Raw genomic sequence first — 11,938 nt, forward strand, 5'->3', positions numbered from 1 at the left:
TAACAGTAATAAAAGATTCTGATAGTAAGTACTGACAAAGTCTTTCTTGCTGCTTGGAGGGAGGAGAGAGAAGTAAGCCTCTGGCTCATTTCAACTTATATGCATTGTGTTTGGCATGAAGGTTATAGCATAATCAATGGCTCTGCTGAACTGAATGTTTTCTGTACAGATTCTCTGCATGTTCTGTCTGTAAACTTTAGTCCATAAAATACTAAGTATACCTGTTAATGCATTGATTATTTTTCAACATCTGTATCTTGCATATTCATTACATTTAGATTCTTTTTGCTTCAAAGAACCCAAAGCAGTCTGCATAATCCTATTTCTCTGCATTTTATCCTTGCAACAGCCTATGAAGCAGATTAGGTTGTGAGTCAGTGACCCAAAGTCATCCAGCAAGCTTCAGGCTGAGTGAGGACTTGTATTTAGGTCTTCCCAGTTCCAGCCCAACATTAATCAGCATATCACTCTATCACATTGGAGGTTGTACATATTAGTTGCTTAATTCTGCATAGAAACAGTGTGTAATTTTCCTTTAATTCTGTAGTGTATTATCTTTTGCAAATGACTGAATTGTACCTTCTGTGAATGTGCAAATTGACTAGCTTTTATTGTCAACAAACAAAAAACCCTTTTGTTGTAGGTGATCAAGTCAGCCACCGAGGGGCTTTGACTGGAGGTTATTATGACACAAGGAAGTCTCGACTTGAGCTCCAGAAAGATGTTAGAAAAGCAGAGGAAGAATTAGTAGAACTTGAAGCAAAGCTTAATGAAAATTTGCGCAGAAACATTGAAAATATCCTTCAAAGTATATGGACACATGCCTGTGAGGAATGGGTACATTATTGTGCATGCGCTTGTTGTACTTCAGTATGTTATGGTCAGTGCTTAGAGACTCAGAGGGGGTGCAGGTATATTCTGTTGTTGAGAAGATGTCAACATGGAGGAATAAAAAGAGGAGCCCAGATTAGATGTATTTGCTGAAGGTAACTTCAGTGCAGTTCTTGCTAGAGGAATGTGTTTCTGGTTTTATTGATTCCCTTTCAGAATTTTGCTGGTCTTAATTTGCTTAAAATTGTAGTTAATATTGGTATGATTGATTTTGTTGTGAACCACTTTAAAGTTTTGCACATAAAGCTGGGATAAATATAATTAAGAAATAAAATATATGCTAGCAATAGTACTATCAGTTAGGCCAGATAGAGAACCTGTGTACATTTCATACATTCCTATTTAGCTGTTCTTTTCTACCCAGTGTAAATTTTATATACGGTGGAGCATAAGTAATTTGTCATTAGAAAATGACAAATAGGGTTGTAGGCATATGGACAGATATGAGTCTCTAATTCTTCCTAGCTGTGCTTCCTGTGGAGGAAAGTAGCAAAAACAAGGCTATATAGAGCTCTTTTGAAGTCTTCCATACATGAATATTATGCCTACCATGTAAGTGAATTGAGTCCTATATTCTGGGATATTAGTTCTCACTAAGATATTGAAAGCTGTTAATTTGTGTGCATTTTTTTCTAGAAGAGATCTTAAGCCTTTTATATGCCATCCACATTCAATAAAGTAGTATCTTAGTTTATATTACATAGATATGTTTGTTTAATGCAGATCAATCACTAATCGTTAAGTGATTAGTTGGAAATTAAATTTCTTGCATTTAATTTTCAACCATTTTGTGAGTTGTGCTTTATTATTTTTTTAATGGCAAGTTGTGCCATGTAGTATTTTGGTGTCTCTTATGATGCTGTAATGTGTGCACACATTTTCTTAATAGGAGAGGACTTTTTAAATTTTTTAATTTAAATAAGTTTAAATATTTTTAAACCTTACAGTATATTAAGTTTATGTAATCCATAATTTTAATGATGTGCAGAGATTTTCCTTAGCACATGGCATGGATTAATAATGAAATTGATCAGCTCATGAATCAAATGCAGCAGATTGAAACCCAACAGCGGAAATTCAAAGCATCCAGAGACAGCATATTGTCAGAGATGAAAATGCTGAAAGAAAAGAGGCAGCAGTCAGAGAAAACATTCATGCCTAAGGTATGGAATATCTGAGAAACATTACATCTTAGCAAAAATCTGTTCTAGTTGTTCTAGCTGTTGTACTGACTGCAGCCTGCCATATATTTGAGTTGTAGAACTTAATGTCACAAGATATATCTAGTTGTTTAACTAGTTTTCTTTGAAAACTGGCAAGGAGAAAAATTAAAAGCCTATGTCTGTTTCTTAAGCTAGCTTTTCTAGTTCCTGAGAGTTTGCCTAAGGCTGCAGTTTTGTACGCACTTACCTGGTGGTACATTCCATTGAACACAGCAGAACTTCTGAGTTGAGTAGACACACAGGATTGCATTGTCAGCCTATGTTATCCGGCTGTCCAGGAGAATAAATATCTGCAGAGTTAGATGAACTAAAACCCCTACTTAATGAATTAATTGCTTGTATTTAATTTCACTGCAGCAACGCAGCTTACAAAGTTTGGAGGCAAGTTTACATGCCATGGAATCAACACGTGAATCATTAAAAGCAGAACTAGGAACAGATCTATTGTCACAGCTCAGTTTAGAGGACCAGAAGCGAGTAGATGCATTGAATGATGAGATCCGACAGTTGCAACAAGTAAGAACACGTTAAAATAAATTGCACTACTTAAAGGTATTTGACAATTAGTTACCTGAATCCCTTGGGTGGTAAACCTGTCTAATACAAAAGCCTCTTAACTAGAAAGTGTATATAAAGCATGAGCATTTGAAGTAATTGAGGTCACAAATCATTTTTAGTCAATGAAATTGTATTGCTTTATATTATTATAAACCTGTCTACACAAACCACCTTACCCACCACAAAACCTGAGACACCATCTGCAATATGTATGTTCATTATAGCATCATATTTTTAAAAAAATGAATATGTTTATTGTTTTATAGGAAAATAGGCAGCTTCTGAATGAGAGGATCAAGCTTGAAGGCATCATAACACGGGTTGAAACATATCTCAATGAAAATTTGAGGAAGCGTTTAGACCAAGTTGAACAAGTAAGATGTTTTCCTTTAGGTTTGGTGTTTTTAAAAGGTTGCTTTCAATGTATTGACAGATTCTTACTTGGCAAGAATATGTAACATGTTAAGGAATATGTATGGTTGTATAAAATTACAGCTACTGTAATCTTTCACATATGAATGTTTACATTCCTTGTTTGACATGAGGAGGCATCTACAACAGATTAAGTTATTCTGCTGCCCAGAATAAGGCAGGGATTCTTATGACCAGGATCTTTGGGCTTCATACTAGTAACCTTGACTGATTATTTCCAGCTTCTTCCCTGCCTTTACCCGAGACAGAGCTTGTCTTACAATCTAGACTTTGCTCTGTGTCTTTGAAATTCCTTCCATCTGCTTTTTGTCATCCTGTCCCGCTGTTGCATCTCTCTCATTTGTGTCAGTGTTCTGATACCTTAATTTATGGTGCCAGTGTTCTAGTACCCTGCTTTTATGACAATTTTTTGGTATTCTGTTGTAATGCTCTCTGTACTATTGAAAATACAGAGAGAGCTTCAGCAGTTGGACAGTACAGGAATAAATGAATGATCTAGTAGGACTTTAATGCTGTTTATCCTTGCTTGTAGAGCCACATTTGCAGCTGTCAAACATTTAACAGGCTTGATTATTCTTGTTATCCACAAATTCTTCAGTAATTTCCTTTTCCTTCACAATTCATATGTAGTAGTATTACTAGTTTTGTCAGTTCTGTTAATGCTAGTTTTGGGGTGGGTTTGAAAAAATAGCAGTAGCTTAAACGTAGTTTATATTTGAATTCATAGTAGTTATGAAATTAGATGTTTGTTTGCTTTTGGGTCAACCTGAAAATGTTTGTTATGAAAATATATACTACTTTAACTGGATCATTTCAGTTTATTTGTATATTGAAAATAATGAAACATAACCATTATTTTATGCATTATACTATATGCTGTGCTCATTTGTTCATCTGAAACTTAATGTTGTTGGGTTTTTGTTGTGCCTTTTAGGAGCTGAATGAGCTAAGAGAGACTGAAGGTGGCACTGTTCTTACAGCCACAACATCAGAGCTTGAGGCAATCAACAAACGTGTGAAGGATACTCTGGCACGATCGGATGGTTGGTCACATTGTTGAAGTCCTACTTAAAATTAGTAACTTCTTCAAATATCCTAAAGATATTATAAGGGAAAAATGCAAAAGATCAATTAACTGATTGAGATAAGGGCAAATTTGAACAGTTATAAAACCTCTTCGAAGAACATATTGTACAAATGCAAGTACTTCTCAGAAATACCATCTATCTTTTAGGAAGATAAATTATGTTAACTCTTGTTGACTATCTGATCGGAGTTGACTCCTTTGCAAATCTCAGCTGCTAAAATTATTCCTCTTGCTGTACATGATTTATTCAGTTCTTTATACTGGTTTCACTCCCTGATGTGTAATCGATATGGCTAGTTTTATTCTGTTCCCAAGTTATTAATATAAATTAATGTGTTCCCTTGTTTATCTTTTTAGAAGTTTCATGCCTTTTTCCATTTCCATTTATATTTACTTTGATAAAAATAGATCTGGACAATTCAATTGATAAAACAGAAGCAGGAATCAAAGAGCTCCAGAAGAGCATGGAACGTTGGAAAAACATGGAGAAGGAACACATGGATGCTATTAACCATGACACAAAAGAACTTGAGAAGATGACTAACAGGCAAGGCATGCTTCTGAAGAAGAAGGAAGAGTGCATGAAGAAAATCAGAGAATTGGGCTCACTTCCCCAGGAAGCTTTTGAAAAATATCAGACATTGAGCCTAAAGCAGGTAAGCTTTCACCTGGAGAGATAATAGATGCTGATTCATACCACGCACTGACAGATTGTCTCAATTCTTTTATACAGCTTTTTCGCAAACTGGAGCAATGCAACACAGAACTGAAAAAATACAGTCACGTCAATAAAAAGGCTCTAGACCAGTTTGTGAACTTTTCAGAACAGAAAGAGAAGTTAATAAAACGGCAGGAAGAGTTGGACAGAGGGTACAAATCCATCATGGAGTTGATGAATGTCCTTGAACTCAGAAAATATGAAGCTATCCAGTTAACTTTCAAACAGGTATTTGACATGCTTTATGTAAATGCTTATTTTTGGGATGAAGTTAAAAACCATAATGAATTGACTTTTTATTTGCTTCTTGATGTCTGCTGGCATCATGTTAAGTAGCTTTCGAATGTATTTTTATAACATGACTTGACACATGTGATAATGTTTTGGAGGACATAATTAAAGCTATAATTGTGTAGATTCAGACCTGGGAACTGATAGAATTTTGTTTGAATTGAATTGCATGTTTTATGCAGTAAAATTATTGTGAAGCTTGAATGGTTTTTGTTTTTGCAAAATCTATAAATGTTCAATTGAAACATGTGCATTGTTTTTACAAGAAGATTTTATTGAAATCTTAATGGGATTTCATTGGCTGCATAAAAATGTCTTAAGAGAGGCTTAGATTCTGCTTCAGGGTTTTTCTTCTCTCTCACATCATAGTTATTGATCTAGGATAGGTTAATTCTAGCATTTGTTTGTGTTATTTGTGTTATCTGACTGTTGGTAACATCAGACCAATAACTGCGTATATTTTATCACAATTTGATTGTGTTCTAGCATGACCCCTTACCAAAACAGTTGTTGCAATCTTTTCAAGGTTTTTTTTAACAAATGTTAATCTGAACTGAACTATGTTTTCCCAAGGTGTCAAAGAACTTCAGTGAGGTGTTTCAGAAGCTGGTGCCTGGAGGGAAAGCTACACTTGTGATGAAGAAGGGTGATGTGGAAGGCAGTCAGTCTCAAGATGAAAGTGAAGGCAGTGCTGAAAGTGAAAAAGGGTCTGGTTCTCAAAGCAGTGTCCCATCTGTAGACCAGTTCACTGGAGTTGGGATTAGGGTAAAGGAACATTCTCTTCTATGCATTTATTTTCAATTTTATATGCTGCTGAATCACCTGACAGGACTCTCTAAGCAGCTAACAACATTAAAATACATTAATTACACATATTGCCTTCCAAGGGCTACTAATTGTCTTTGCTGATTACCTCAAAGGTAATGCTTAAGAAGAAGCAATAACAAGCTTTCCTGCTATTTGTTTAGGTGTCATTTACTGGTAAACAAGGTGAAATGAGAGAGATGCAACAGCTTTCTGGTGGACAGAAGTCACTAGTGGCCCTAGCTTTGATTTTTGCTATTCAGAAATGTGATCCAGCTCCCTTTTATCTCTTTGATGAAATTGATCAAGCCCTGGATGCCCAGCATAGAAAGGCTGTTTCAGGTACAGGCATACAATTTTTCTTAAGTATAAATATTACATATGACAATCTAATTTCAGATGCAAAGGAAACTTATAATGAAAATGTGTTGGAATTACTGCTTTACTATAGTTCCTTAATGTGGCATATTTGTAGCTTGTGTCTTAGGGGAAGGGGTTCAAGGTGTTGTTCAGCATTTCCTGGTGACTTCCTCTCCAGCTGGATTGCTTCCCCAAATGTGTGTGGATACAGCATGGGAAGGAGTATGAGAGGAAAGAGATATTTTGGGACATAAGTGAATGACTGAGAGTTCTAGAAGATGCTTTGATTTTGGTATGAATTCCAAAAGAGAAAAATGATATTGCAGTACCATATAAGGCAGCTTTTAAAAATTCTTCCCTGTTCAGATGTAGCCCAAAGATACTACGTTTCCTAACTCAAATGGATAGAGGCCTTAGATATGTTGTTCCCTCATCTCAGTGTGTGCTTTGCTTTGTCGCTACTAAACCCTTTTAAAAAGAACTAACGCTTGAAATAAGTCTGTTCTAGGATCTTACATAATATGCATCAATTTATGATTTCTGCCTGGGTGAAAGACAGTTGAAATACAGAAATAATGGCATATGTCCCCACAGATCCATGTCCTGCTCTGTAACAATATATATTTCTAAAAAGTTACCAAATTTAGTCTATCCCGCCCCTCACAGAGAGTACATTGTAAAAGCCTGTGTAGCTGGATATATCTGCATTTAATAGCCACAATACAGGTTTTTCTTTTGTGTTTTGGGTGTCTAAAGTTAAAGAAAAGTACCCTTGATAATAATTGCAAATGCTAGTTGGTGTTCCAAATTATACTCTGAAAGCTGCTACCTGAATGCCTGAAAGAAAATTCATACAAAATGGGAATCCATTCTTTCCGAGCCACATCACAAGATGTGCCAATACCAATCTGTTGTGGATTCTAAGTTAGTATGGAGTTCTAACCTTAACTAGACCCAGCAAGTTTGTTTTTGTACAGCCAAATTAGCTAATGTGCCAAATGGAATATTTCTGAGAAATTCCCCAAAACGTTTTGTATGCTGTGGCTCTTTAGAAGTCACTGCTGGCATTGCAGCTTGAATTATGTGGATACAGCTGTTGGCTTGGAAAAGAATACGTCTCCAGACTGGAAAGAATAGCATGCTACCATAACAAATGCTTCCCCCAGCCTTAAAGCTCGGACCGTGGCAACCTCAGTAGTGTATAGCATACTTTCTGGCATCAGACAAGAATACTGCGTGAAAGAAGAAGAGGTACTTACATACAATGAGTACAGGTAGTTCTTAATTGTGGTTTGTTGATTTTGGGTAAGTGCAAAACCTGTTGTCAAAGTCCATATGTAGTGTATATGGCTGACCAAATCTGCCTTCTGCCACAACTTGAAAAAATATTATATGATGTCCACTTAATCCAATAGATAAAATTTGCTTATGTTTTAATAGAGCGGTTTCTGTATTTATTCTGCATGTATTATTTTACCCCTTGCCAAGAAAAAAAGTCCTTCAAATCACACCAATGCTCATTTGCAAATTTATCTAATTTTCAGATATGATCATGGAACTAGCAGAACATGCTCAATTCATTACCACAACTTTCAGGCCTGAACTGCTTGAATCTGCTGATAAGTTCTATGGTGTAAAATTCAGAAATAAGGTATGCATTATTAAATATGTGAATATTATTCCTGGCTGTGGCTGAAATCCTCCAAAGAGTGATTCTGTACAATATTGAAAATCAAGCTGCACTAGTTAGTGGCACTTTTAAGTAAGTATTTTTAGGACAGAGGCATACAATTCCAACAGATTTTTGTGAATAGTTATGATGGCCTCTTGTAAAATTTCTTGTGACTTATAGAGCTAGTATTTGCTTAGATTTTAGCCCAACTTGACTACCTTTAGTGATAAGGTGACAAGTGAACAGGAAATGTCTAGATGTAGAGGCATATGTGGACACAATTTTGGTGGGATTAAATAGTACAAAATATGCTTTTAAGAAGCAATCTAATTGAGGTATCTGCAACATTCCAAACTCAGAATATTTGCAAGCAAGAATGACCACAGAGATTAAGTTTGCCTCCACATTCCTCTTGCCCAGCAAACCACTTAGATAGTTTGACTTAAAGTGCAAAGGAAGGAACATGAAGCAACAACATTACCTTGGTGGGACTTTTCTTCACCCTTCCTGCCCTCAAAATCCCATTGAGCATTTCAGTTCTTTCCTGTCTGGCTGTGAGTAGGTAAGGGAGATGAGCACCCTGATCCTACACTGCTAGGTCGGAATTATTTTCCAGCCTCATAGGTGGGGATCCAAGCTATCCTGTGGCCATCTAGCTGCTGTCTAATGACTATAGGATTGCTCTGTCCAGCTGCATTCTTTAGATGGCACTCTAAATGTATTTTTGCTATGTATGTAAATTATACAAACATGCTTAGTTTGCATAATTAGTATGCTTTTGGTAATCCAGGGGTTATGCATGCAGAACACTGACCAATGGGACTCCTAAGAAGCTGGATTTATTATCCAGTATCACATCCTGAATTTTGTGCACTCTTTTGAAAAATGCAAACCCTGTATCAGGACTCTTTGAACTGGTGTTTATCTCCAGAAACTATAAGCCGAGATGCACCGGGTTTTAATATTTTTAGTGTATAAATTTTTGTATGATTTGTTTTTGGTTTTTTTGTGAGCCGCCCCGAGGCTTTGTTGCGATGTGGGTGGCATAGAAATGTTATAAATAAATAAATAATAATAGTAAATTTTTTGTAGATGGAGAACACTTCATATAAGAGTTGTGTCATCTGGAATCTTAATTAAATACTATACTATATTTCTCTTGCTAATTAGGTCAGCCATATTGATGTGATCACTGCAGAAATGGCCAAAGACTTTGTGGAAGATGATACTACTCATGGCTAAGTGGAAGAGAACTGCCAGCATTAGAATAATGTGTAAAATATTTGTGCCTACATCAGGCAAATGTATAAATTTGAAATACATAGTCATTGTTCAAAAACTACTTTAACATAGTTAATAGACCATTCGCAGGCTATGAACTTCTGTAGTCTGTAAAGTCCAGCTTATATTTGTGTATGTGTATGTATTGTATTCATTTATATAATGTCTGTTAATTTCACCTTTATAATACCTGTAGTTTGAATTCTTTTTGTAAAGTGTCTTCTTGTTGTTTAACAGTTGGGTTTGTTTGTTTTCTTCCTGGCTATGATTTTGTCATTTATACTGCCTTACATGATTTTTAAAAAATAACTTCAATAAAACAATTTGTTTTAATGCTGTAACTTAGATATATTTTCTTGTTTTTCACCACTGTTATGGTGTCAACCATCACTTCAGGTATAATTGCAGCTTGATTACATTGATAGTAAATTTGAGGGCTAGGGGAAGAACAAAACCTGAGTGTAGCTTGATACTTGGCAATGGAGCTTATAATTGAATTTAAGCTTCTGGCTTTATTTCATTTGCTTCTTGGATATCATCATAGGTTCCATATGTTTACTGTACATCTGAATTTAAGCTTCCAGATTTTATTCTGCTACAATAATTCATAACACAATTGAGTTTTTCTTTAGTTACCTTTATTCCCTCATCATGTAAGAAATTATTGACCTGAAAACCCAATCCTGTGCTATTGTATTCCTCCTCAGTCCTCCAGCTTTCTCCATATTAATTATATGCAACATGTCTGTTCTGGCTAAATAAAATGTTTTCTTATCCTCCCATCATTTTGATTCCTAGAAAGCATGGGCTGGAAGTTGGGAATTATTTAAGATCAAATTTTCCAAGTATAACCAAAAATACAGTGGTGCACCACTGTTCTGTTTTACACTATATATGGAAGAAATTCATATTAGGCAAGTGTAAGATGTGTTCTTTCACCAAATGCAGCAAGGTAGCAATAGGATACAAGTATTAACTAAAGAGTTTTGTGCAGAGAACGTTATACTGGAGCCAATGTGTTGGATTATATTTTCTATGACTCTTAAGACTATCTATGCATCACATGGTGAAGTATCAAATGAAGTTTAAGGGTTATTTTATAAAATTCTGGAACAAATAGATAATTTCACCACCACCACAGATTTCAGTCCATTGTTGTTTATTCCTGTTAAGAATAGTTTTTCATGATCTCTGGCTCTGACTGCATGGGCTCTCTTTCAGGAAGTTTCTCTAGCTAAGAAATTTTTGGTGAAAACATCTTCCACTGCCCTCTCCTTACCAGGTTCTCAGCTGTCCTCTCAGTTCCTCTTTGACTACCATTTTGGTTGCTTCAAAGGAAACTTCTCTTATCCAAGTTTTGAACTGTGAACATTTTTGCCGAGGGTTTTTCTTTCTGTGATAGATTTTTCTTCTGATTTTGCAAACTATTTCTTTTCCTTCAGGTTCTATGGCTTTAAAGCCACCATTTAGGAAGTACATCAGGTGCAAGAAAAAATTCTCACCAACAGATAACAGTGACTGTATTCACACACAATGCTAAACCATGGTAGAAAACAACTGTAGCATGCTTTGTTGTATGAATCAAGCCATGGTAATAACAACTTCATAAGAATGGTCTCCGTGAACTACAGAGAAATGTTTGTTCTATGGTTTCCATGCTTCACAGTGGGTTGTTTTATTGTGTGAACCTAAAAACAATGTTTTAGCATGATTCCCATGCTACTGCCATAGAATCCTATGGAAGGAGTTAGTCACTGCTGGAAGGGATGCTCCTCCTTGTTTTCTCTGCTGTCTAGATCTACCTACAACAAAAACATCAGATCCAGCTACTCTCTTTATTGGCTACTCTGTTCTCTTTCATCTCTGCCTTACGGATAACCATCTGTCCCTTTGAAAGGCCACTGGCAGCAAAGAAGCACACTGAGTTGCCTCCAGCAGCAGCAACCTTGGACAGCTGTGCTTGACACATCTGTCTGGATACAAACACTGCTCACAATCTTCCTTTGTTTTTCTGGCAAAAACATTGTTCCCCCTCAGCAAAGTTGACTCCGCATAGGAGGAGCATATGAGCTTCATCAACAAGGTCAATACAGCAAAAATCTGATGTCACCTGCATTGGTTCCAGCCCTCTCCCTCATTCCTGTCTTTTCCCTGGTATTCTTGGGATGGTGAATAAGCTCCATTCCCTGCCCACCTGCTGACACCCACTGCTGCCAGGCATGAGATGCCAGAGATCTGCACTGCAATTTTCTAGTGGATCCAAGAGAACTACCTGCAGAAGTTCCACTGGTAAAGCCTCCAACCTGGCATGGATGCCAGTCCCCTTCCCAGCAGTAGCCATGTTAGAGTGCCCCTCAGGGTTTCCTGTTCAACCTGCAGAGAGATGTGGGGGTGAAGAATGGGGCCATGGCATAGATGCTTTCCCACACTCGGCCTCGCAAGCAGCTCTCAGTGCCCCTAGCACATTGGAGCAAGCAAGCTATATACATAGGTGGGTAGGAATACATCCATACAGTGAGGGAACAAGCAGTGCCAGGCATAGTAAAAAGCAGAAGTAGAGCACCTATATCTACAGGTCATATGCATGCAAGCATGGGGTGGGTTCTGTGGCGGTGAGGAAT

The 11,938-nt window shown here is 36.7% G+C and overlaps 1 protein-coding gene across 1 annotated transcript in view; it reads left to right on the top strand.

Annotated features, from left to right (window-relative positions):
- The window catches only part of SMC3 (structural maintenance of chromosomes 3), a 32,929-nt gene extending 22,832 nt beyond the window's left edge, over window positions 1–10,097 (top strand). Inside the window, exons 19-29 of the mRNA XM_044438495.1 lie at window positions 644–796; window positions 1,903–2,054; window positions 2,472–2,630; window positions 2,939–3,046; window positions 4,039–4,147; window positions 4,600–4,847; window positions 4,925–5,137; window positions 5,774–5,965; window positions 6,169–6,346; window positions 7,909–8,015; window positions 9,207–10,097. Coding sequence (XP_044294430.1) covers window positions 644–796; window positions 1,903–2,054; window positions 2,472–2,630; window positions 2,939–3,046; window positions 4,039–4,147; window positions 4,600–4,847; window positions 4,925–5,137; window positions 5,774–5,965; window positions 6,169–6,346; window positions 7,909–8,015; window positions 9,207–9,278 — 1,691 coding nt within the window. The 3' untranslated portion in view covers window positions 9,279–10,097. The remainder of the gene's footprint in view (window positions 1–643; window positions 797–1,902; window positions 2,055–2,471; window positions 2,631–2,938; window positions 3,047–4,038; window positions 4,148–4,599; window positions 4,848–4,924; window positions 5,138–5,773; window positions 5,966–6,168; window positions 6,347–7,908; window positions 8,016–9,206) is intronic.
- The last annotated feature ends 1,841 nt before the right edge of the window (window positions 10,098–11,938 follow it).

The sequence above is a fragment of the Varanus komodoensis genome, unplaced genomic scaffold (genome assembly GCF_004798865.1).
Source record: "Varanus komodoensis strain SLA01 unplaced genomic scaffold, ASM479886v1 scaffold1, whole genome shotgun sequence".
NCBI lineage: Eukaryota > Metazoa > Chordata > Lepidosauria > Squamata > Varanidae > Varanus > Varanus komodoensis.